General features: G+C 37.8%; 1 protein-coding gene and 1 long non-coding RNA gene across 4 annotated transcripts in view; one reads left to right on the top strand and one right to left on the bottom strand.

Annotated features, from left to right (window-relative positions):
* The first annotated feature begins 12,357 nt into the window (after positions 1-12,357).
* The window catches only part of LOC102553441 (uncharacterized), a 95,248-nt gene continuing 80,187 nt past the window's right edge, over positions 12,358-27,418 (top strand). Inside the window, exons 1-3 of one of the 3 annotated variants that reach the window (XR_015627344.1) lie at positions 12,358-12,485; positions 15,213-15,340; positions 20,006-20,148. This is a non-coding gene — a long non-coding RNA (uncharacterized LOC102553441). Of the gene's footprint in view, positions 12,503-15,212; positions 15,341-20,005; positions 20,149-27,418 lie in introns of all 3 variants that reach the window. The other 2 variants (XR_015627343.1, XR_015627345.1) reach the window with 2 other exon arrangements.
* Mei4 (meiotic double-stranded break formation protein 4) overlaps positions 23,583-27,418 on the bottom strand; it is a 173,821-nt gene continuing 169,985 nt past the window's right edge. The window contains 1 exon segment of the mRNA NM_001109378.1: positions 23,583-25,353. Coding sequence (NP_001102848.1) covers positions 25,084-25,353 — 270 coding nt within the window. The 3' untranslated portion in view covers positions 23,583-25,083.

The following is a 27,418-nucleotide window of genomic DNA, read 5'->3' as shown; positions in this document are numbered from 1 at the left end:
GGAAGAGACCTGGTCTCCTGAAACACCACCAGGAGCTCCCTTGAACCCCCTCACTAGTTAGTCAGCCTTCTGCCAGCTCAGCCCAGCTCGGCTCAGTGCTACATCTTGGAGCAACAGCGATCACAGAGATGGTGCCTTAGCAAAAGCCAGCTGCAGCCAGGAAGGACTTCCCACCCTAACCCATGGGCTCAGATGCAGGGAAATGGGGAAGAAGAAAAAGAAAACACCACCAATCCCTCAAAAACTCTGACCAATCCCTGAACAGGAGAACCCACCAATCCATAACAAAATAACCCACCAATCCCTGAGCCTCCTGAGCTCAGGACTTTAAATCCCACCAATCATCACTCTAGCAATTTCTGCCCTGAGAAGTCCCATTTCCTCAGAAATCCTATATAAATATTTCCCCTCGGTTCAATTCTCTGCTGTCTACTCCTGGAAACAGAGGGCAGCCATCCCTGGATTTGTCTTTGCCCCTTCTGTTTCTTCCCCTACACTGAATCTCTTTTATGAGTTTTACTGCATGAAGTTATCTTTTGTCAAAAGAAGCTGAGGAGAAGCAAAGAAGAGAAGAAGCAGAAAAGTGAAGATGGAACAGGGTTGAGGCTCCTAAGGTCTTCAGCTCAACTGAGGATAGCCTCCCATGATAGCTGCAATGACTCTGATGAAGAGACTTCCTCAGAGCTGTGTGTGTGGTTCCTGGGCCCTTGTGTCAGAGGATGCCTTCCCTTAAGATACTGTCCTGCCTCAAACCTGTATAGTTCCTGGACTACACTTTCATCTCAGCTGAAACGTGTGTTTGTGTTTATACTTTTGTGTTTATACTTGTATGTATATTTATTTTTAGAAAGCTCCTGCAGTAATAGTTTTTCATGTCTTTTTCAGAAAGACTGACATTTTTTTGAAATGATGGACTACTGATGATTACTTTACATTTATATAGAATTCCATGTTTTTTCAAGTTTTTATTGAAGATTTCTACAGTTTTCTCTAGTCTTCTGTTACAAAAAAGAATGCTGAACTTTTATTTAAAATACTGGAATGGAAGAGGGCACTATTGAGCAGTAAATTTCACATAAAGATTCTATAGGAAGCTTATTTCTGTTTTATTGCTTGTAACATAGAGGTATATGATTCCTGGTTGAAATTCTGCCTGAAGCTTGTCAGATAGAAGTAATGGTAAAGTAAAAAAAAAATACCTTAAATTTAAACTGTTGGGAAAGTCTAAAATTTCCCCAGAAGCTAAGAAACATTTAATTTCTGCCAGTGTTACTTGGGGAAAATATCGGTAGAAGAAATTTAGACATGAACATAGACTCTCAGTCTTTAGAGACTCCAAAGTTTTAGTTTGGGAATTTCAAGATAGAAATATTCCTCTTGAAAATAGTGTTCTGCAATTTTTCTATTGATTTTATTTAGAAATTGGATGGATCTTCACAAAAGAATGTATATCTCTTTGGAATTTAACATCCCCTTAAGTGTTTAGAGAGATGGCTCAGAAGTTAAGAGCATGCACACCTCTTATGGCGGATCAATATCAGGAAGCTTCTAACTTATAGCAAGTCCAGCTTCAGGGCATCCAAAACCCTTTTCTGGACTCTCTGTTCACCTGTATTTATATACTTACATTCTTACAGAAGGACATACATATATTCATATAATTTAATAACTATAATAAATCTTGTAAAATTGACCTTTATTTACTATGGTACTCTTTAGTAAATTTCTTTGATAATATCTGTGGGGATGTTAAAAAAATATGTACTATTTTTTATTTTAAATCTTTTAACTAGTGTATCCCCTTACTCTCCAATTCACAATTTTTAGACATCACAAACATGAAGCCAGTGACCAGTGTCAAAAACCTAAAGCTGGAGATTCAGTAGAGTCATGGGACTCAAGGGTTCATAGTCTAAGAGTACCTTGACTGGCATTCTGTGGCGCTTTTATTTGCATAACTGTTCAAAGTAGGGGCAGAGAAACAATAAAAAAGATACAAAGTATTAATTACTACTGTCACCAGATGTGCTCAGCAGACAGAATATTTAATGTCCAGTGGAGGAGGGTGTTGGCATAACATATTTGAATGTGAGAAGCTGCTGCTGTCTCTTCTTCTTCTTCTTCTTCTTCTTCTTCTTCTTCTTCTTCTTCTTCTTCTTCTTCTTCTTCTTCTTCTTCTTCTTCTTCTTCTTCTCCCCCTCCTCCTCCTACCTTTCTCCTCCTCCTTTTTCTCCTCCTCCTCTTCTTCCTCCTTTTCCTCCTCCTCCTTCCTCCTCCCCTCTCCTCCTCTTTCTCTTCCTGTTCTTCTTCCTCCTTCTTTTTCTTTTAATTTATCATAAAGGCAACATTTAATTGGGACTGGTTACAGGTTCAGAGGTTTGGTCCATTATTATCATGGTGGAGAGCATTGCAGCATCAGGCAGACTTGGGGCTGGAGAAAAAACAGTTCTACATCTTGATCAGAAGGCAGCCAAAAGGAGACTATCTTCTGCTGGCAGCCATGGATGTCAAGCTACCCTGGGTGGAGCTTGAACACTAGAAGACCTTAAAATATACCTGTGACACACTTTCCCTAACAGTTCTACAATTCCTCCAGTAAGGCCCCACCTCCTAATAGAGCTACTTCCCATGGATCAAGTACACTCAAACTACCACATTCCACTCTCTGGCCCCCATAGGCTTGATCAAAATTTTGAGTCTATGTGTCCATACCTAGCTATAGCATAATCCAAGTTTTACATTTACTCCAACTTCAAAAGCCCTTGTAGTCTATAGCAGTGTCAAAAATGTTTAGAAGTCCATAGTTGAAAATCTCTTCTGAGATTCATGTAGTCTTTTAACTCTAATCCCCTATAAAATCAAAATAAAAAAAAAAAAACAGATCACGTACTCCCAATATCCCAACATGTGCTTCCCATGTATCCCAACAGGATATACATTATCATTCCAAAATTTCATAGTGAGGACATACTGGACCAAAACAGGCCAGAAAACTAGCTGGGCAAATTCCAAACTCTGTATCTCCATGTCTGTTGTCAAAGTGCTCTTCAGATCTCCAACTCCTTTCATATTTGATGACCGCAATTAACTTCTTTCTCTCGAGCTGGTTCCACTCCCTGTTAGCAGCATCCCTCACGCTCTGGCGTCTCTTATATCTTGGGTATCCAAGGCAACTGGTGGCAAAATGCCTAAGAAAATCAACATGAAGGAGAAAAGATTTATTTTAGTCCAGTTTCAGAAGTGTAGGTTGTCAGGTGGCCCCATGACTATGCATCATGGCAGAGATAGCTCACTGGAGCAGAGTTGCTGGCAGCATAGTGGCCAGTAGATAAAGAGAAAGAGACAGAGTCAGGGACAGAAAGGGCCAAGGATAAGACATACCTGTGTGTGTACAGCCGCAGCAACATGTTTCCTTCAGCTAGACTCCATCTCATCATAAACCCTTCAGCTGTCAGTTAGTGCATTGCTAAAGTTAGTGAGTCACTTAATCTAATCACCTCTACATACTACCAGCTGGAGACAAAACTGTCTACACACGAGGGTTTTTGAAAGACATTTCATATCCAGACCCATATGTCTATTGGCGATGTCTGTAAAATAAAATGTTTTTACCTCCATCTATTTGGGATGTCTGTAAAATAAAATATGTTTTTCCTCCTGGCCACTTAATTTCCAACAGCAATAATTCTGAGACTAATTATTTATTATCAGTTGCCTAGGCCATGGCTTTGGCTCATTCCCTGACTAGCTTGTAAGCTCTTTAACTCAGCCCAATTATTCTGTTTACTACTTGGTTAGTTACACTCCTTCAGTCCTAGCCTGCTTCTTCCTTAGCATCTTCTTCAGCAACTCCCTCCACATCTCTCTTGAAACTCTCTTTTATATCTCTCCTATTTCCCAGAATCCTTTTTCTTCCTGCCAGTGTTTCACCTCATACTTCCTGCCTCAGCTCATTGACCATTGGCTTGCTTTATTGACAGGTGATGCTTAGAAAAGAGTCTCTCTACAGATGTCTAGACTTTTAATTTTGCACACAGGACCTTAGTGCTGATTCTTCATATCACTTTGGACATTCTCTCTGCTTATCTTTGTATGCATAGTGAACATTTCCCACTAATCACCTCACAGCCTAGATGATTTCTCAGATGTCCCTCTTCCCCCTTTCTCCCAGTCAGGTAATAACAGGAGTTATTTGCTTTTAGTTTTGTTCTCCGAAAGCATCTCATAGTATTTAACTGTTATAGTATAATAGTAATAATTTTTAGGTTGCTACGCATGAGGATAAGTTTGCTATAAATGTTCAGAGTTCCTGATAGCTAGTTGATGTATCTGCAACCTGAGCATAATACTTATTCATAGTATTCCATAGTGAAATAATAAGTGAAGTTATAAGTGAAATAATGTTCATGATGTGCTCACAATGCTATCCAACATTTTGACAAATATTATGTAAATTTTTATTATATAGTGCATCTTTAGCAAATCAATTTCTACTTTGACTTCCCTTCCCTCATTTTCTTCTCCCCAACTTTCTTTATTTCTTTCTATTTCCTTTATGGATATATAGCTGTCTGGCTTTGTTCTTGAGGTCTACTGCTACACATTTGTATGTGTAGGAATGTTTATCTTGTTTGGTCCAGGAGTAGCAAATGTGCTAGAAGAGGTTTCTAGCTTATCTAATGTTTAACGAGGGCTCTAGATTGTGTGAGGAAATTGGTGAAGCATACATAAGTCATGGTTTTTAAAATTATGTTGTAAAAGTTACTTTAATCTATGGTAATTAAACAGACAATGTGGTGATGGTTATATAAGGTCAGTCATCATGACAATGGTCAATATTATTTATTTTGGTAGGATATTTTAACCTTAAATTAATTATTAAAAGATGAAAGCTGTGCTATCTGATTAGTGATCTCCATTGTTCAGGGTCAGAACTGCTCATAATGTCAAATACTACACTTTCTGGGACTGAGATCCACTAGATATTATGGTGGCATCTTGCTAGCTTCTTTTATGAGAAAATTCTTTCCATACAGCTTTTTGCCAACATTGGACAATAATTCTATTATCTTGGTCCTCTGACACTATTTGATTGGCATAAGCTTGACATCAAATTTGCACTTAATACATTTTATTAGGGTGACACGAAAACAGATGTAGAGCCCTAGTTTGTAATCACAATACTTGTGAGTCTAAGACAGGAAAACTTCAAGTTCAAGGCCATCCCAAGTTATACAGATAAAATCCACCTCAAAATGTCAATACTGCTGCTGCTGATGATATAATGATATAATAAGAACAACAAATCAACTTGTGTAATCTGAGGAACGTGAAGTGTGGCCCTAGATGCTTATTCATTTTAATGATTTGATACAATGGAAGGGCTGTGAAATGTGGGTGCTAAGACTCATATCCTGTTACATATCATACCAAGAGTTATTTACCCACTGTTTTAAGTTTTCTGAAAAATATCCAATATTATAAACTCTCTTTCACTGTTGAAACATCCTTTTGATGATGCTACTATGGAACCTAATTCTTATTAAAGAAAAATAATTATGAAAAAGAGTACAAGGAATTAGCTATAATTCACCCATTCCTGTGAAGATGAAGATGTTAAAGAAACTGCTAGAGTAGGAACCTATATTCTATCACACAGGAAAAGCAGAGATGAAGAGTGTAAATTAGTGCTCAGTCTCTGGGTGTGTCATTTTACCTCTAGTACTCATTCAAGTTACAGTAAATTTTAAAATCTACAATAAACTACAATGGAATTCCTTGTTTAGGATTCTCATGTATAATGTTTACTCCCACGGATATTCCTTTTCATTTTCTAAGTTCTTATATGGTTAATTTCCGGGGGTGACTTGTCCAAAATGAGCACAGACTTTCAAAATACTATAAGTGACTAAAGTCTCAAATTTAGCTTCCTTCTATTATTAGGTATAAATAAAAATATTTAGACAGGGACAATCCAAAACAGATTAGCTGAACATTTAGACAAATATTTACTGAGGCCTAAGTGTGATAGGCAACTTCTTGGTGATTCCTTTCCAATAGGGAATACAGTAAATATATGTGCCTAAAAATAATATATATCATTAGAGTATGCACAAGGACGAGAATGTAGCAAGAAAAGAAAATACACATGCATGGTGTGGTTTTGTAATTTTAAATGAAATAATTGCTGGTGATAGTCTGCTAAACTCATGGATTATGCCCTGCCTTTCCTTGTTCAGAGAGGCTTCCTCTAGGAGTATGTGGGAGTGAGTACAGAGATCCAAATTAAAACATTTAGGGAGAGAGAGAGGAGAGAGAGAGAGAGAGAGAGAGAGAGAGAGAGAGAGAGAGAGAGAGAGAGAGAGAGAGAGACAGAGAGAGAGAGAGACAGAGAGAGAGAGAGAGAGACAGAGACAGAGACAGAGACAGAGACAGAGAGAGAGAGAGTCAGTCTAAATTGCAGGTCTCCATCAGGTCCCTCCCCTAGAAGATCTCAGAACCCAAGGAAATAGAGTGAGGTGAGGAAAGATTGTAGGACTCAGAGGGGGATGGAAGACGCCAGGAAAACGTGGCCCAATGAATCAATTAAGCAGGGTTGACATTGCTTCACAGAGACTAAAATGACAAATACGGAGTCTGCATAAGTCTGCACTAGGTCCTCTACACGTAAGTTATGGTGTTTACCTTGGTGTTCTGGAGGTACATCTCACAGTCAGAGATGTACTGTATCTCTGACTCCTTTGCCTGCTTATGAGATTCTTTTTCTCTCATTCTTTTGCCTTTTCCAGCCTTGATATGAGGAAATTTGCTTTATTTTATATTATCTTGTGGATCTAGGGGAAAAGAGAGGTTGGGGAGGGGGATCTGGAAGAGTAGTGAAGTGATTCTGGTCAGAAGGTATAATAGGCAAGAAGATTCTATTTTTAGTAAAAATAAAAACACAGGAAGAAAGAAAGAAAGAAAGAAAGAAAGAAAGAAAGAAAGAAAGAGAGGAAGGAAGGAAGGAAGGAAGGGAAAGAAACTGATTGTGAAAATCACGAGGACTAACAAGCATTTCAGAAAAATCTAAAGTTCCAGTGCAGAGGCCCTGAGGCACATTATGTGTCCAATGTACATCACTTTTTGAAGAAGAAAAAGAGTGTGTAGAACAAGTACAAGGAAAATTCATGATCAATGGGGATGGCAAGATAACAGGTGATGAGACATAGCTTGTATCAGTCCTGAGACATTTTAACTTTGTCTTTTACTTTAATGTGAAAAAATGACAGGAATTGAGGATAGCAAGAATTCAGTTGGACTTATGCATCAATCAGTTTAATCTCTGAGTGGATGCTCAAGGGTGTGTGATGCAACTGCCTTGGTTAGGAAGCCTTTCCAGGAATCTATGTGATGGAGAGAATGACAGCTTGGAGCAGAGAGGCAGAGGAAGATTCTCGACATTTCAAGCATAGAGCTGACAGGAACTATTAATAATACGAATCCAAAATAAATAGAGATCAAGAAGATCACCAATGATTTCCATCTGAATGACCAAACAGACTTTCTGTTTCCCAGTAGATAACCGGGAATCAAAACAAATTCCGTGGACAAAGTTTAAATAAAGTCAGGGCAAAGGGGTACAGGTGGAGGGCACTCAGAGCAGAAGTTTCTCTTACATGTGTCCCAGGCACAGGCGCCTCTCCCTGGTTGTGGTTGTTTTATAGTTTTTAGTGAGATCAAGTTTGATGAAGTGACAGTCAAATAAAAAAGTTGGAGACAGACATCTCCAGACGCTAGCAACTCAGGGAACTCGGGAAATTGACAGGGTGGGAAGAGGAAACTTGGAGATGAAAGATTCCATCTGTAAGGTCAGTTCCCTGCAGTCTCAAAGGGGAAGATAATGGTGGGCGGTGGAAGATGGGTATGTAGATTTTCTTCTTAGACTCTCTATAGATATAATCACACAAGGCAACGTTTCTGACTGGAGTTTCTCCAGATGAAAGACTTCACAGCCACATGGAATTGTTCACCAATAGTCTGTGTTGTTGTTTATTTTGGTAGTTTCTTTAATTTTTGCATTAGGAGAATTACATAATTTTGTTCTTTTTTTCTTTTTATAGAATAGTCAAGTGACTCGGGCATCCTTATAGTTGCCTATTTTCAGTAAGTTTTCACATTTAAAGCATTTAGGGCTTTAATACATTATTCAAATGTTAAGTGTTTCAAGATAGAATTTGAATTAAGGTTGTTTAAAAAGTCTCAAGTCTTGCGATGGCCTCTTATATGATTAGTCATTTTATTTAAGATTAAAATGTATGATTTATTGCTATTTTGCCAAAATTAGCAGATGGGTTGTTGACTAACCGTTAACAGAAAACATAAGGTTTGAAGCAATTGATTCAAATTCAACATGCCCTCATTTGCATGCCAACACTGAGTACATCTGTGAGCAGGAAATTTTTCTTTGTAAATAAAACAGATTTCAGATGAGAGGCTAATTCCATGTGGCTCTCCTGGATAGTAAATATCTGCTCAGTGATCCTGACTTTCTTTGAGAGCTCATCATCACCCACCAAGTCAGAATGCAGAGATGATTACTTCTCTCTCATTTAAAGGCAATGTCTTCCTTTCTTAGTCACAATTTTCCTTTCTGTGTCATCCAACATTCAATGCCTGTTGGTCTATCTGCAGAAAGAAGCTTCATTATGGCTGCCTGCTCCTTACTATTGACACATGGGTGGGGTAACATTTTCAGTTTTTGAGTAAAGAAACATATATGTACTTCTCCCTGGAAAGACGAAGACTGAAGCCTTGTCTTTCTCTTTTATAAATTGTTTAGGAAGAAATAGTTTCTTTATCTGAGTTTCTTATGAGTTCTAGATTTTAAAATTAACTATCATGATTTATTTATTCACTCATTCATTCATTAATCCTTTTGCTAAGGTTTGATTATGAAGTGTGTTCCCATAAGATTCTTATCTAAAGATTTTGTTCCCAGTTGGTGAGGTGTTGAGAAGTACTTGGATCCACAAAGACAATAACTTTATTAAAATTTCTATCCAGGGATGATGAGATGGATCAGCAGTTAAACGCATTTGCTATATAAATCAGGTGACTTCAGTTTTGTCACTGGACCCCATGTAAAGTTGGAAGGATGGAACTATCTCAGCAACTGACAAAGTATGTGTCATACACACACACACGCACACACACACACACACACACACACAGAGAGAGAGAGAGAGAGAGAGAGAGACAGAGAGAGAGAGAGAGAGAAATACACAGAGCATACTAACAATAATAAATAAATATATACATATATATTTTAAAGAAGTCTGTCCATTGACTGGGTCCATCCTGAAAGGGTCATTGGATATATCTTTTTTAAAACATTTATTTTATTTATTTATTTCATGTATATGAGTATACTGTGGCTGTCTTCAGACACATTAGAAGAAGGCATCGCATCCCATTACAGATGGTTGTGAGCCACCATGTGGTTGCTGGGAACTGAACTCATGACCTCTGGAAGAGCAATCAGTGCTCTTAACCACTGAGCCATATCTCCAGCCCTATTGGATATATCTTTAAATGTTAAATATTTTCCCTGAAGCTTTGTCATCTCTTTTTGCTTCAAGGCTATTGGACGGTGAGCAGCTTCTGTCTGCTATGTCCTTTTGAGGGTCATGGTGTTCTGCCTCAAAGTAAACTGAAATCAAAAGAGCCAGCTGATCCTAAAACCTGAGATCATGAGCTAAAAAGTACCTTTGGATATCAGGTGCTTGTCACAGAGATGTAACATGACTAAAACTTCCAATCCTTTCCCACCTCCCCATTCCGTTTCTCTCTCCCTCCATCACTAAGTACCCATTGAATGTGTGTTCATTTATTGTGTTTGGCAATTCTGGAGTCTGACAGTAACAAATTAAGTTTTTCAAGGTCTTTCATTAAGTAACTTACAACTAATAATAAAACGATAAATGAATCCTATGGAAAGTGAGCATCAACATCATTCAATGGAACAGTCTGCTAATTCAACTTCCTGATTGAACTCCTGAGTCCTACAGTTTGTCTTAAATATCACATGACAGATGAAGTGCAAATGTGGATTAGGTCAGGTAATTCCCAAGTCCAAGTACTTGGATGGATCCCAAGCCCATCCAAATTCCTAAATCTTTTCCAAAATAATGTCCAAACATAGAAAATTCTTCATGAGTCAACTCAGGTCTTTTATAGATGTCCTCAACATCACAGTGAATGTAGCATACTAATCTGACCTTAAGAGATATCAAACATGTTTCTGCTGTGGGGACACTGAAAGTATTCCTATCTTTTTAAAATGACTTTTATCATATTTATATTTTCTTGTAATCTGTTCTTTTTTATTGGATATTTTATTTATATACATTTCAAATGTTATCCCATTTCCCAGTTTCACCTCTGGAAACGCTCTGTCTCATCCTCCCTACCCCCTGAATCTATGAGGGTTCTCCCCTAATCCACTCTCACCTCCCTGCCCTGGCATTTCCCTACAGTGGGGCATCAAGCTTTCCCAAACCAAGGGCTTCTCCTCCCATTGATGCCTGACAAGGCCATCCTCTGCTACATATGCAGATGGGGACATGGGTCCCTCCATGTGTACTCTGGTTGGTGGTTTAGATATTGAGAGTTCTGGTTGGTCGATATTGTTGTTCTTCTTATGGGTTACAAACCCTTTCAGCTCCTTCAGTTCTTTCTCTAACTCCTCCATTGGGGACCCCATGCTTAGTCTAAAGGTTGGCTGTGAGCATCTGCCTCTGTATTTGTCAGAAACTGGCAGAGCCTCTTAGGAGACATCTATATCAAGTTCCTGTCAGATCTTGTATGTGATCAAATGGCACCTGTCTCCTCCCATAGCCATTCACTCACTTCTACTCTTTTTGCATTAATAGTTCCCCAAAGTCCCCTATAGTTCTTTGTCCAGGGGAGGGTACTATGCATAAGAACCAGAGTATTAAAGCTTTATCAGATGGTCATACCTCTTCCTGTGAGCCTGCTTTCCTAATATTTGAATGTGCCATGTGGCACAATCAATAGTCCTGCCCAACGGTGATGCCTATCAATCACATGACCAGCATAGCAAGAACTCCCTAAAAGTGCCATAGCAGCACTCATACCTTGGAGGTGACCAACAGCTCTCTAATTGGATTTAAGACCCACCCAATAAGAGGGAAATGAGTCTTGGTATGAGAAACATAATATCTAATGATCTCATGTATCTTGAGAAGAAATTACTACTGTCACTTTACTAGATCAACCTAATTCCTTAATACAATTTAAATAATTATCCTCATATCCACAGATAAGTGTAGCTCTCACCCCTCATTAAATACTCCTCTCTGCAACAGAAAGTGAGCAAATCTTTTATTCCAAAATAAAATTGTAAGCTATTTCTAACTCATATACTTGTTCCTTAATGTCACGTGTCTTCTAAAGTTCTTTTCTTATTGGGAAAAGTTCATTGCAGATGATATTTTAATTATGCTTAAGCTGCTATTTTAAAAACTTGTTAGAAGACCATACCACAAATGATAAGCCCTTCTCCATTTTATTTACCACGAACGTTTGTTATTTCTATGAGTGATACCTATGCTGTTTGGAGAGAAAAATCTATAAATATCCCCAAATTTGCATTTTTATAGCAATTTTCTCAATCTTAACAGTACAGGAGAACACACTCTGACAGGTCCCAGGTAACCTTTAAGAAACTGTTATAGGAGATAGGTAAGAATGAGTGCGGCACATGGCTTCACCTTAAACTATCATCATCTTTGGGACCTGACAGACTGCAACTATCTGCCCCAGACATGGTGCTCACTAAAAACCCTCACTGGCTTATGATTTATTGAATAGACTCTCCAAAAACAATCAGTCATAAATTAATCTTTGTATGGGTTTTCAACATGCTTTCCTAGATCCTACCAGTGAATACATTTTAAATATATCTAGCCTGACATCCCTTAAGTGGAAATTATGCCATTTTAGTCTGTAGTTGTTTACTTGCTCTAATTTATTATTTCTAGAATTTTGTTGTCTAGATGTTATCTGTCATATTAAGCACTACAAATATTGCTCAAAGGAGTGTTATTTGAAGCCTATGTTTTAATATTTAAGTTATTTACCAAAATGCTTTCAATATGTAAAGGTTAGAAATTTTACATGGATCAAGGCATAGACTATTTCATCCTAAATAGAATTTGCTTTTGTTTGGAATATGGTATCAGAATATTAGATTTTTTTCAAGAGACGGGAAGCATTTGCTTGTTTCTGAAAATTCTAACATCCAAACACAAGTCAGTATTCCAATCCACAGCAAATAAGATAGTCAGTATTCCATTCCATAGCAACAGAAGATAGAAAGACTCCCTTACATTAACAGATCAGTCCATCTCTCAAACCTCATAAGAAATGTTTCCTTTTGTGTTAGATGGTGATGACAACTAACACAGAGACCCACACTAGTCAAGGTAAACTGAGGAAACAGGTACAGAATTCCAGTCACGGCAGAAGATTGAACAGAAAGCTTATAAAAAGCAGTTGTATTGGGGAACTGTGCTTTGGGGATATAATAGGAAAATTACAATATGATTTCATAATAGCTGAGACAAAAATACACAAGCCCCTTGCATTCTTAGGCCAGTCAAAACACCAGCATGAAGAGGGAAAATAGACATGGAGTCCCATCCTAACTGAAGAGCCAATAGCACCTGGTCGCTGCTGGTAGTGAAAGAGGCAGGTTTCGCTAGTAGTAGGGTCCATAGTAGGCTGACCATGTTTCAGTTGATGGCCACATATCCAGATGCATACATGTTGGCCTTCCTGCTTGGATGGAAAGATGTCCTGGACTTCAGAAACCCAGGAAGCACACAGATCTGAGGGGAGAAGATATTCCAATGGAAAGGTATCCTGCGATGCTGGAGACCAGGAACTGCACAGCTATGTGATGGGAATGTATGCCAATGGAAGGACTTCCTGAGACACAGGGTCCAGGAAATGCATAGCATTTGTACAACAATGTCCCAAGGAAGGGCATCCTGAGACACCAGGGACCCAACATCTCTGAGAGGAAGCCTCCTCAGCAGTTTTTGCAGTTTCCAGGGGAGGGTATCTCCAGCTGGGCTCAGGAGGCTCAGCCTGTGCTACTTCAGTTCTTCCCTTCTTTTCTTCATGACTTCTTGGATTCTTCTCATGAGATTTGTTAGGAAGGTTCAGGGTTGTAGAGGGGGAAATTTCAGGGATGCCTCTCTCTACTCCCAGGAGATGACAGCAGGGAACTGAGCAGACACAACCTTTATATAGGGTTTATGGGGACAGAGGGAGTTTGGAGCTTTTAGGGCAGAGGTTTTCAGGGTGAGAATTGGTAAAACTTCAAGTCTAGAACTTGGGGGAGCTCAGGGATTGGTGGATTTTTCTGTTCAGGGATTGGTAGGTTTTCATGCTCATCGACTGGTGGGATCTTGTTCAGACTTTTTCACCTAAGATTAGCATAATCTGAGAAGGGTCCTATTTGAGAGGCTGGAGATGACCTTTGTGGCAATTACAGAGGCTAGAGACTCCATTATGACAGGTAGAGTGGTCTGGAAAGGGGCCTGGGTTTTGGAGATTTTCAGGCCAGGACCTTGCCACTTTCCTTCCTTAAGGGTTAGCAGAGTTTACAAAGTATTCAAAGCATAAAAAAATATACAAAGTTTATAAAATATACAAGGTTTGTAAAGGGAGTCCATAGCAGGAAAGCATTTCCCTGTCACTGGAGTCAGCATGAATGGGGGTTGCTCAAATTGTACTCCAATATTTCAAAAAAAAAAAAAGAAACAAAGAAACAAAGAAACAAAGAAAGAAGGAAGAAAAAGAAAAAGAAAAAACAAGTAAAATAACATAAAGTTGGTTTCTTTTATGGAAAAGTAGCTAGATCTGAGAGGAGTTAGGGAAGGAGTTAATATGGCTAAAACACATTTTATAAAATTCTCAAAGAACTAATAAACTACATAAAAGTAGCTATCAATGTGAATCAGAAACTTCTGTAATGATGGAGGTATTATTTTCTCTATAAACATGTTGTAGGATAGTGAACTCTTACAAGTTCCATTTTTTTGCATGTGGCCGTTTCCTCTTCTGCTTCACTACAATATCTTAACACAGCTATACTATCCTTGTCAGGAGGTTACTGTCATATCCTCTGGACTTTAAAACTAACATAATCATAAAACAATAAACTTTCAATTTATAAAGTCTCCAGTCATCCTTAAAATGGTTAGGATATTATCTTCCAGAGTAGCACTTGTATGATGTCACACTCATGGTAATTCAACTTCACAATATCTCCCCTCCCTGCTGGACTTTTCCTAATTTATAAAAATCTAAAAATATGATTCTAAAAACAGATTTGAAGAACTGATCACTACAAGGAATGTCAGGGCCGGTTGCTGTGGTTTACTGGAGAGTTTCATTACAAAAGATGAACTTTTTGTGTGTTTGTGAAGTTTTTAATTCTTGGCTCACTGTAGCATAAGAGAATTTGGATCTTATTATATCATTGTCGTAAGTACATTGGTCATAATAGCATGATTGACACAACCATGAATACAACAACCTGTCTGACGGTATGAACTGCTGCAGTTCAACTTAGATTGAACATGAATCTTTGTCATATTCAGTAACAACCTGTTGACTGGAAAGGAGTGCAATGAATCACATAACCAAATTGGGGGCAGTTAAGAGGACACCAAAGCCTACAGAGTGTTTCATCAGCCAGTCTTACCATGTTTGATCCAGCTGACACTGCCTTGCTTCAGTGCTCCTAGGAGAAGCAAATCCTCCTTTAGTTAATCTCTAGCACTCCTACAGCTAGAATCAGCCAGATGATTTAATTAGTTGCTCAATTAGTTTACTGAAATCTATAAATAAGGTAGGCAGAAAAACCCAATTTCAGCATCTATGGAAATTACCTTCATGGAATATTCTGATGACCATAATCCCTAGATCCATTTCCTGAGTAGTCACAAAGACTAGAATACAAATATTAAAAATAAAGCAGTCAAAATCCAGAGTGTTGATGTTTTTGAAGAACACACTGACCCGTGGTATTTTTCTTTCTTTTGAAATTCATCTTTTGAAGAATTTTAGATAATGCATTTCAAATAGCTCCCTAAGTCCAATAGACTCTTAATTCAGTCCATCTTTTGATTTATTTACAGATTCCTGGAGACTGCATCATTTGTAACAAATGGAGGTTTATTTGGCTTGGGATGAGGGAAGCAGAGTGAAGAAGTATGCTTTCTGTGTCTAGTAGGGTTCCTAATGCTGCATCATTCTGTGGTGTGAGGTAAGTAATCAAAAATGACAAATGAGGGAGAAAATGATTTTTAGAAATATCTTTTGGGTTTATATAAATCACAAAAGGTTCAGATCCACTTTCATGATAACTAAGCTTATTGCTAAGAAAATAACATTCCTCTATGATGACCAAGCAGAATTGTCATCTCGACTGGATCTGGAGTCTACTGAAACTTGAGTGACTGGACACTCCTGTGAGGCACTTTCTTAATCACATTACTTGAAGTGGGGAGACTCAACCTGAACATAGGTGGTATTTCTGCTGGCAGCCCAGAAAGGGGTCATGTATGAGGGAAACTGATTTTTTTTGTTGTTGTTTTGCTTTGTTTTCATCATTTATGGCAAGTTCATCTATCTTGTGGCTGTGGTATTCCTCAGCACATATTGAAACCAGCTTCTTTGGGCTTCCATTGTTGACTGAGGATCTGCAGCTCCATTGGAACCCTCAAAGCTTTGAACACTATTTTGGGACAAGTGAGATACCCAGCCTTGTGTAATGAGCAACCATCAGAGCCACAACCTCTCCAGTGTGAGACAGTCACTGCTGGACACTGTAGATTAGATCATGTAAGATCTTAAGAGAGATTGGAAAAGAAGCAGTCATGGAAAGCTGGAAGGGGAGCAGGAAAATAAAGGGGTCAGCTGGAATGAAGATCTGTGCTTAAATTTACTTCTTCATTATTTTAACCAAAGTTTCATTCTCAAATGAAATTATTCACTACAAGGAAAAGTGAGAGGCTAGAGGTTTGGGCAAGTGGGTAAAAGCTCATGCTGTGTAAGCCTGTTGACTACACTGAACCCTGGGATCCACAATTCGGTTCCTAGAGCCCACACAAAGGGGAAGGAGAGAAGAGACTCTAGAAAGTTATCACAGAATCCTCATGAGATGCATACATATCCTCCAACACACATAATAACAGTGAATGCATACATGCACGCGCATAGGTATACACACACACATGTACACACACATACACACACATGTACACACACATGTACACACACACACAGGCATAAGCACACTCACAGAGACAGCTGAGGAGTCTAGTCTAGTTTTATACATGGCTGATATCTTTCTGATCCTGCACTATCGGGAAATTACCAGAATCTTAATATATTTAACTGGATTATCAGTGTCTCAGATATAAATGAGATTCTGATCAATTGTATAAACAAAGCAATCAAGTGGCATTTAACCTTAGAGTGTTGCAAGTAAAACAAAACAAAAAAGCAGAAGAAAATGTGTTTCTCAGAATGTGCTCTGAAGTTCAGTTGTGGGTGAGTACTGCTCACATTAGTGTTTCATTTTAGATGATGTTTCTTGTCATCTGAAGTCATTGTGGTAACAAACTTGATGACAGACTATAAAGTGATCAAGATAACAAAAGAAGTATAAAATTCTCTTATATTAAGTAAAATTGTTAAAGCAATCAGGAGCTCAGAAGTGCCCAAGTATTTATGTCTATATTTTTAATATATCTAATATTTTCACATTTATTTGAACAAGAATATACCATTTTATTATGGGGACTCAAGGGATACATGGGAGCATTTTACCAAGACTTTGATGATGTTTATATAGAAAACATTAAAACAATTTTTAACTTTCCAAACACTATCTCATTGCCTATTACCATTTATTCTCAGTGAAAAGATGCTACCTAATTAAAAATAAAACCCTTAAGTAGAATTAGAATTTGTTTTACCAAACTTGTCATGGTTAGTTTCAAATATTAATATGCCATAAGCTAGAGTCCTCTGAGAAGAGTTTTAGTTGAAGGATTGTTTTGGTCAGGTTGACACATGGAAATGATTACTGGGTATCATCTTGATTGGTAATTGATGCAGGGAGGCTCAGTCCACTGTGGGCAGTGCTTTTCTTGCATTGGGATTTGAACTATGTAGGACAGGAAGAAGGTGGATGCAAGCAGGCAGCCTCGGTGCATTCATTCTCTTTCTGCTCTTGACTGTAACTATGACAAGATTCTTGAGTTCCCACCTTGACCTCCCCTCAGTGATAGACTTGGAATTGTAACCTTTCATTGAAAGCAAAATACTTTCTCCTATAAGTTGCTTTGCCCAGAGTGTCTAATAACAGCAGCAGAAATATGATTAAAACATACTTCACAGTGAACTGCATATCTATTCTATATTAGAGTCACATAAATGTACTCCCGGTAAACTTCCATAGAAGGTTTTCATGGATTGTATGTAAATCTTCTCCAAAGTCCAAACAAATTCCTTGACAGGTATTCATGGCAAGGTAGAATTGGAAGGGTATTTCATAGTTCATCTTGAGGCCTCAAACTGTCATTCAAGTATGTGGGATGCTTATTTCTGTGTTTGTTATCAGATCAAGGTCACAGGAAGGTAATAGGAGCAATAATCACTTGAATGTACAACTTGCATGTAAGAGAACTGACCATGGTGTTACAAGAAACAAAAAGTCCTTACTTTTGCACAGATTCTACTATTGTTGCTTATGTATGTTTGCTTTTGTTTGGAACATTCCTTGGATCATGTCACACAAGATTAATTTTGGCCCATTCATCACATTCTCTTCCTCTCCCACTTGAACCCTCTACTTGTCCCTCAACCAGGCATGGCTGTGAAACGGAACCCAAGCATCGTAGACAGGATTTGCATCTACTTACCTGTTTTATTTTTACTAATCTATTTCTCTTCCTTTATTTTATTTTATTTTATTTTATTTTATTTTTTTGCTAGCTCAAAGTCAACCTAATTCTGGATTGTGAAGAGGGAGACAGATGCCGTTCTTCTTCTAACTATTAGATAGCATTTAATTTTTTGAATATTGCACAGTGTGTTCAATTTCAGATTGATAATTATTCACTTCCACATATATGTAGGGATTTCTCTTGGGCATTTATTTATAGAGAAATATATTATATATTATATATTATATACTATATATTATATATTATAGGATACTTTTGTTTTGCTCTGAGTCTTTTCCATGTTTTGATTGTCAAATTTTGAAACTAAACTGAAGTAAGGAAAGCAAAAGGATAGGAAGATATGTTCTACCCCGGTGATATCTCAGCATGATCTAAATTTGGCTTGAAAATGCCCAGTGATAAATACTGAATGCAGACAGGTTACTTAGAAATGGTCCAGCTTCAAGATCATTGTGTCATGCTACCCTCCATTTCCTGGACTCCTGGGGAAGTAAATAATTTTAATTGTAAAACAAATGTCATCCTGACATAGTATAACCCAATATTTGTTGGGTATATGCTGTTCTAAGGAGACAGATCAAAGTCACATTTATCTGGAAATATTTTTTAAAAGTTTACTCTATTATAAAGGACAACTTTCAAAAAATTTCCATATTCACAACTACATTACTCTTTTCTTTGGTAATATTTAACTCTCTGGATTATTCAGTATTCTCTGAATCACAATGTCCTCCATGCTTTTCCATTCCCTCTACTGGCCTGATAATTTCCACAATTGCTAAGATACCAATAATTTTGTTTCTAAAATTGAAAGTCAAATTACATTGTATCTTCTGGCAGGAGGGATGAAGCCTAGTTCTTATGTGACAGCCTGTTCAGCAGTATTCTCTGCTTGTAAATATTGCCTCTGTGATATATGCTTTTTGACACTTTAATGGATTTTCCATATTCCTTTTGAGCAGCATCATGGGTGAGGATAGTCTTTCGGACTATTAATACATTCTGGCATCATTCTGCCATAATTGATCACATTTACTGTTATGGTTCCTTTGCCCCAATTTGAAGATAAAAATATAACCAAGGTAGAATTACATTTGATTCCTTGCAATGAAATACCTTCTGTACTAGTAAGAGAACTACCCATGGGCAGAAAGGAGTTTATCTGTCTTTCGATTGAGGCGAAGTTTGAAGAAGTCTCTGCAAACAGAAAGTATAGAAAGTGAAGCAAATTAGATTGTTTCATTTATTCCACTACCCTTACTTTTGTATGGTGACTATCTTCCTGTTTAGGAACTAATTTCTTCATTCTTTTGAGTTGGCAGTAAATAGAGGTGTCGTCTTCTGTAGCTTCGACTCTTTAGCATAATAGAGAAGTCAGTATAGTGCTGAACCAGCATTGTGGTGTATTGGATACTTGGTGCTTTTCTTTTACACACAAATGTGTCTTACAGGAAAAGATGTATGGAAGTAAACTGTTGTTGTGCAATGGTAAATGAAGATCACCTATACATAGCATGGAATTCTTGTATCTATTTTTTTTCATTGTCTGAATAATGCCAGAATCTAAGTCCTGTCTCCACAAAACATCATTCCCTTTCAGACACCGAAGGAAGGGAAATAAATAGGACACTCCTGTCACTGATCTTCATGTGATTCTTGGTGCAGAGCTGCTCTTCGGTAACTTTATTAAAAATAGAACAAGTGAAGATAGAAAGGATTTGAAGTTTCTATCAACAGTCTGTTAAGACACAACGATTCATTTGTAAACAGGGTAACCAGAAATTAGCACGCTTTAGTTTAAAATATCATTTTAAGCATGGACATGTTGTTTTTCGTGTGAACAAAAACTCAGCTTAATCCATAATGAATCTGATGTGCTTTTTACTGGTGTTTTATTTTTTAAGTTTTCCAGAGTTTTAATAGTTTTCTTAACAAAACCACTTTTCTATTTTCAGCCCAGTCTACCTAGGAACCAGCATCTAGAAAGAAGACAGCTACAAGAGAGAAGACAGTACCTGTGCACCCAGGCCCTTCAGTCATGTGTGCATGAAGTAAAGAATAGGAGTTCCCTAGATCAGAATGGCCGTGGTTTCTTCAGGTGTGTATTCACTTACTTCCCTGTGTAGAGCTCATTCCTAGTTCCACTCCATGAGTGATGGGGTACCTGACCACTTCAGCATCAACTGTAGTGTTTCCAGTTTCCACATGAGATCAGAGAAATCAACAGTGCACTTACAAATCAACATAATATCATCTGCATTTATTTATCACTTACTATGTACCAGAAATACTTGGTTGTAAGCTTCCGTGGACTCTTCTTGAGTGTTAAAAATTTAAGGGCCAATTATGCATCTAGTTACATCATTTGTAAGTCGTTTGGGGTCAGTTTATCAAATAACATGTTACTGGATAATCACTCCTTAATATTTCTTGCATGCTTGTGTCTCATACTCAAATCTTTTTGCATGTTCAAGCACACTAAGAGGAGTGTCTGACTGGTTGATTAATAGAGCCAATGGGGACATTTCTGTCTTGACTATGCTCACTTGCTCCACATGACACCCTTGGGTAAGTGGGGTTTCATATGATGTCTGCTGACAGAAGGCCAGATTGGTGATGACATTGAAATTAATAGGTCTAAGAGACTGTGTAACTCAAGGACAAACAGACCAGGCTCAGGGATCGTTAGCATCTGGTAGGTTGTATCTTAACAAGCCCACAGTGTTTATTGAAGGTGACTCACAATGTTATGGTTCAAAGGAGATGTAGTTCAGCTGATGGAGTTGTCACCTTGTGGCTGTCACATCATGGAAAGTCTGGAAGAACTAGAGGTAAAAATAGTTGTTTGTTCTAGCTGCCTTATACAGCTATATACCAAGCTGTTTAATGGGCATATTGTTTGGGTAACAGTGGTCCTAATGTCTTTCACTAGTGGGGCTACGAAATAGATACCATCAGTAAAGAAAATAAAATAGTTTATATATTCAATTGAAAAATTAGAAGATTAGGGTAAAAAGGGGGCAAAAACCCACTCATTGTAACGATGTGTTCATCAACCTTATGAATCTAGCGTGTCCAAATTTTACATGAGCTACAAGTATCTTTGCTAATCTCATGTAGGATCCAAATTCCAGAGAGACATGTATCAAGGCTTAGGTCATATCATGTGATCTCATTTGAATTGGGGAGAAGCTGCATCTCCATTTGTTAATCTGAAAGATGGCACAAAAAGAAAACTCACAGAAATTAGAATGTTGTCTGCAAAAGAAAGCTAACCATTGTGTTGTATTATCAGCCAAAGGTTAGAATTCAGACCCAACAGGGATCCAATGGTAATCACAAGCTAAGGCAGAGCGTCTATCATGGGACTAGTGCATAGAAGTCATCTCTCTGGAGCGATGATACCTGGAATCTATTCTACAGCACCCTTAATGGTAGAAAGGCAGTTTGATAGATGCACCCCTATCTTCCAAGTTCATTTCCTCTAGATTTCTAAAGTATGGTTTAGCTTTGGCAACCAGATGAATGAAAATCAAGTACATTGAAAATTATGAAATCTGCACAAATACTACTAATTAAAAGTTAATTTATTAATTATCATATGTATCATATTCACCAATAAATAGAACTTAATTCAAGCATGAACTGCATTTCAGTATTGTTTAGCTATGAGTCCCTTTTAACTGCTGGTAGATGAAATGGAGTAGAATAATAAATTTTGAATAACAAAAATATAACGGTCTCCTGCTCTGTGACTATGGACAAGCCATTACTCTTCTCTTTCCTCAGCTATAAAGTGTGACCAACTGACCTCCTAATATTGACTGGGGTTGCAGGAAGACTGAGGATGTTTACAGGTTGATGTTTGGAATAGCTCCCTGGTCCACATCCAACATTACAGGAGCATTTGCTTCTCCTTTTCACTTCAGAGCTCACAAAGCAATGTTTGCCTGTCAGTTCACACAGGCAACCCTATGGTGAGATTCTCCTTTTAAAAATATTAATGATCAAGTTTTATTCATATGATACAGACAGGGTGGTATCTTCATTTTTAAATCAAGTACTATATTCTTCCACTGACATTTTCATCAAGCCAGGCAAAACAGAAGTCCTAATGCTGCCCAGTATTTTATAATAATGGTGAGAGGTTAAATTCACAATTTCGCCTTATCATTTAGGCATGTATTCAACAGAAACATATTCTCCTAATGGTAATAGATATGTTTTTGTTCTTTATACTTCAAAAATGGAAGGCAGATGCTATTATGAGAAAATCACAAATCAGTGATGGCCCTGCCTCCTCTTGACCTCCTTAGTCTTTAATCTGTACCTTCTACAATGTACTCTCGTTTGAACACCACTGCTGTTTCAATATGGCAAAACAGAAAATGGATGTAGAGCCCTTTGACAAGCAGAGGGCAAGGAAGGGCTGCTTACATGCCTTTCCCAGATGCCAGGAAAAGACGTGAACAAGAGCTACCTAAAAATAACGCTACATTGGGGAACATATCACTAACGCCACTGCTGCATTTTAAATGAATTCTGCCCACTTTTTTCTCTGTGACACAGCTACAAAGGCATTTTCTGACTCCATAAAATGATTTAGAGAGATCAAACATGGGGCAAGAGGAGACAGCTCAGTTGGTGAAGTGCTTAATTCACAAGCATGACAACCTGAGTTCAACGCCATGTAAAAAGTCATGATGACTCATGCTTATAATTCTAGGAAAGGCCTAGGGAGAAGCTCCCCTGAGCTTGCTGACCAGCCCCACACACATTATCTGAAAGTTCTAGGTGCCAGCAAGAGGCCTTGTCTCGAATCCAAGAAACCAAGCAACACCAGGAAAAATCAAGCAGGACTGATTCTGAGGAATGACACTCATTGACCTTTGGCATCCACTGGTACGCATTTCTACATATATGCACATCCATCCACACATCATACTTAGAAAATAGAATCATGAAACAGATATTTTTCTTCTGATTGAAAAAAAAGTAGTTTTATTTTGGAGGCAGCATAAACTAAGCTCAAATGTTTTATTTATTTCCATGTCTAAGACTTGGGAATTAACACTAATCCATGTATGGATGTCTGATCTTGATCTTTGCATGCTCAAAGACTTAGTGTGCTTTATCCTCAGGAAATGTTAGTCATATTGTCTATTTTTATTTATGGCACTTAAATAAGTACCATCAATTGGAAATCTCCACTAGATTTCATTTACTCTTCAAAAGAAAGAAAGAAGGAAGGAATATTTAAGTCACTCAGTAGTACCTAGTAGAGTGAGAGTTTCCAAGACCAATTTCTTGTATACTGCTCAGAGTTTATCAAGATAAAATACCCAGATAGCTGAGGCAAATCCTTCTTGCTCATGGACCATGGCAGGAACGCTCCAGTCAGTGTTCAGTCCTCTCAGTCATCCCAGGGCTGTTCATGGTCTGACCTGAATGGTGGGGCAAAAGGGCAGCACCATCACTACATAAAATCTAAACGATGGAGATCTTTTACTTTTTTTGTTTCCCAACATAAAGGTTATTAGCCAGTAACTGACTACACTGGGTGTTCGGAATGCCAATGTAGTCCCATGCCTTTCTCAGAGTAAGATTTTAATGAAAAAAATATTCTGAGTTGGCATTAACTTTTAAATATAACCAAATCACTTCCTTTTGCCCCTAGCAGTCTTTCTCAGTAACCTTCACACCAACCCTCCACCATGTTTCCCCCATCAGGTTGATAGTCTTTTTTTCTCTGTTATGGTTACATATGTATATAGATGTGTTTATATATATTCACAAATATATAAGTTTAACTGGCTGAGTCTGGTTTGTTTGTTTGTAAGGGCTCAGGGCTGACCGCTCTGTACTGGGTATCAAACAAGGCCTCAGCCCTGGGGCAGGCTAATTCTCCCTCTCCAAGCAGGCATTAGTTGCCATTAGTCCTTTATCTAGGAGTGCGACCCCATTAATTCTCTCTCTTCTATGTTAATATGTCCACTGGTAGTGCCATTTTCAGGTCTTGCTTATGCAGCCATTTCTAGGAGAGAAGAGATATTTTTTTGTAACGGATGTGTTGGTTAAAAAAAAAAAAACTCCAAAAATAATCCTAGAAGATGGTATAATTTCATATACATTGTAGAAAGAATTATCAAGGATAATTTTTCTAGTACTAATGGCATCTGAAAATGATAATTACCTTATAAAACAGAATCAAACATAATTAACAAAGGAAAGAGAATTACATTATATTTTCTTTAAATTGCACAGGAAAGTACAAAAATGTGTTCTCATTAAGCTTGTCTGTTGCAATTTTAATAACAGAAATGAAGTAAATTGTGTAATGAAAAAATTCAACCCAGTGCTTTTAGTAAGTATAAAGTGTATTTATTATAGAATATTACAATTTATAAAACCATCCCTGATGACTTAGTAATATACAACTTTACTAAATTTTAACAATCATAGGAACAACAATGTTTTTAATCAACAGAAAAATTGTTTTAAAAAGGGACATTTTAAAGAACTAATTAATACTTTGCAAATAACTTTACAAACATGTTGATTAAGTAAAATTAAAAGCCACTGGTTTTCAAAGCCTCTTCCTACAAAGCTATCCTTCAAGAGAAAAATGACTTCAGGATAGCTACATAATAAATTTTATTTTTTACCATTTACTTAAACCTTGAATTTACGTGTGTTAAAGGACAGAAGTTTAAGCTTTATTTCATTACAACTTGTAATGAAATTTATATCAGATGGAAATCATTGGCAATTTATTGTGTTTTATGAGATGGGCCATGTTAGAGAATAGAGCTAGACTATTGAGTGAAATAAGATATAATACATGAACATAAGGGGGCATTGTCAACCGGAATTGCCTGATTACAATACAGAACAGCGACTCATTATCTCTGATACAGAAGACTTATAACTAAATTGAATTAATGATTAGTTGGTTAATCAATTTAAAATATTCATTTAAAAACATTTTTTGAAAAACACTGAAGCACACCATTTTCTGATATATGATCATCTGCTAAGGCAATGACTCAGTCTTAACAGTTTCCATCTCTGGTGAGTTCAAGAGAACGCCCAGTCTCCATAAGTAAAATGTAAGTAAAGGAAACGCATCTGAAAGTCTGAGGATGGTTTCATCATGCTTTTGAAGAAATTTCTGAATTTCCGGGCTGCTGGGGTCGATGTGTGGAATGGGATCTCCCTGGGTTTCCTGTTGAAGAAGTTGTTCCAGGATCCAAAACAGGGAGAAAATATTTTCATATCGTGTCACATCATAATTGCTTTGATCCTAAGAAAAAAACAATAAAATTCTTAAAACACTGTGTGGCTCAGATCAGAAAGTGTGTATATAGCATTATATTGTCAGACATAACAAAAGTTTTTGATTTGGTTAATGCCATCTCCCTCCCTGCCCCTTTGACTGGTGGGATAGGGAGACAACATGATTGGTGGAGAGGGAAAAAAGAAACAAATATTTAAGATTTTTAAAACGTGATGAATATTTTTATGACTTATATAGTGCTTCAAATCATTTTCTACCATTGTTTGATACAGAAGTTGATTATTCCTCAAACTCTATTTCAAATGTCTTAAATTCAAGTATGTTTTGGATCAGAATGTAAAAGTGTAAACGGAAATTCCCATTTGTGACCTCATATGATATATGGTAGTCATAGTAGGGGTAGATGGATATGTATGTGAAATTTTTACAGGCTGTGTACATAAAGTATCTATAACACAAAGCAATTCCATGGTAAACACTGTATCCCATTTCCAAATTGTCCTATTAAGTACATATAACTGTCTAAAGAGTAAAAATTCTAGGGCTGGAGAGATGGCTCAGCGGTTAAGAGCACCTGACTGCTCTTCCAGAGGTCATGAGTTCAATTCCCAGCAACCACATGGTGGCTCACAACCATCTGTAAAGAGATCCGATGCCCTCTTCTGGTGTATCTGAAGACAGCTACAGTGTACTTATATATATAATAAATAAATAAATCTTTAAAAAAAAATTCTAAATTACAAAATATTTCTGGTCCGAAGCATTTGAATTAGAAATACTGCCTGTCATTATTTATTTGAATGTAATTACTTATTAGAAAACATCGCAAGTGCTCAGTAACAGTTTTACACATAACAGAGTAGTGTCGAATTCAATATTGTGTCTACGAATCTCAATATATAACATTCCTGCCAAAGATCATAGAATAATTTTTCTGGTTAGAAGTTTAGGGACATGTAAAAAAAAAAGGTAGACTAAAGATATTAGGAAACTAGATCTCTTCTAATTTGGAATCTACACAAGTCAGAGAATACTACTAGATTGTAGAGAATTGCACACATGGACAAAAGTGTGGGGAGCGGGTGTGGCGGCAGTCCCAAGATGGTGCCCTAGACTGCAGCTAAGTCTCATGACTAGCACCTGACTTCCTCACACACCTGAAACTAGCCAAGTCCACTGTGAGAGCTGCGCAGGCGCACCATGACGCAAGATCAGGCCATGTGACGTGGACCTAAGAACTGAGATTACGCAGTCTGGACTGAGGAGGCGGGCTTGAGGGAGGATATAAGGGAGTGGGCTTGGGGGTAGGAGATTGCTGCTTGCATGCAGAAAGAAAGGTTCCTGAACAAACTGCTTTGAGAAGAACGTTGTGGTGTTGCTCCTTTCTGCGGGAAGGAGACAGAGATGACACAAAAGTACAGATGTAGCCTTGTAGGCTATACATAGGCAAGGGAAGCACAGACTTGCTTTGTTATCTCCACATTAATTAAGAAGTAAGTCAGAAGTCCTAGGAGGTAAGCTGAATGCTTATCACCATTTTACAGGCAGGACAGAGCCACAGAAGTACACTAATTAGAACTCCAAGTCTACAGATCCTAACTAGGGACTTCTTATGCAGTTTTGCTGAAGTTCATTAAAGAAAGTATTGCAATTGGGGTTAGGGGAGAAAGAACGTGTTGGAAACATTTATCAATTGTGCACGCTGCGATGACATGTAAATGGGATAAACTGTTTGCAGGGTCAGAGGTGTGTTTACTCTTCAAAATGGTAGCCCTACAAACCCAATTATATAGATGCAGACCAATGAAAATCAATGAATTCTTCAAGAAGAGTCATGTAAGGAGACCCACCCGCCTCTCTGAGATGTGGCTGGTTACCATGAGGCTTCAAGAAGGCAGCCACTATAGTTACTGCCTTTCCTAAATACAGACCTGCTGCATTCCTACCTGGGACCTACGGCTGTAATATATAGTCCTACGTGTCGCGGTAGGCCTCTGGCACAGTGCAGTAGTTTGCATTGGCCTTTCAGACCCCAGAGCCTCCACATTTCAGTGCCTACCATGTGGGCTAA

Source organism: Rattus norvegicus, chromosome 8, assembly GCF_021556685.1.
Source record: "Rattus norvegicus strain SHRSP/BbbUtx chromosome 8, alternate assembly SHRSP_T2T, whole genome shotgun sequence".
Taxonomy (NCBI): Eukaryota; Metazoa; Chordata; class Mammalia; order Rodentia; family Muridae; genus Rattus; species Rattus norvegicus.
The sequence above is the reverse complement of the archived record's forward strand: the minus strand, read 5'-3'. Positions and strand labels throughout refer to the sequence as shown.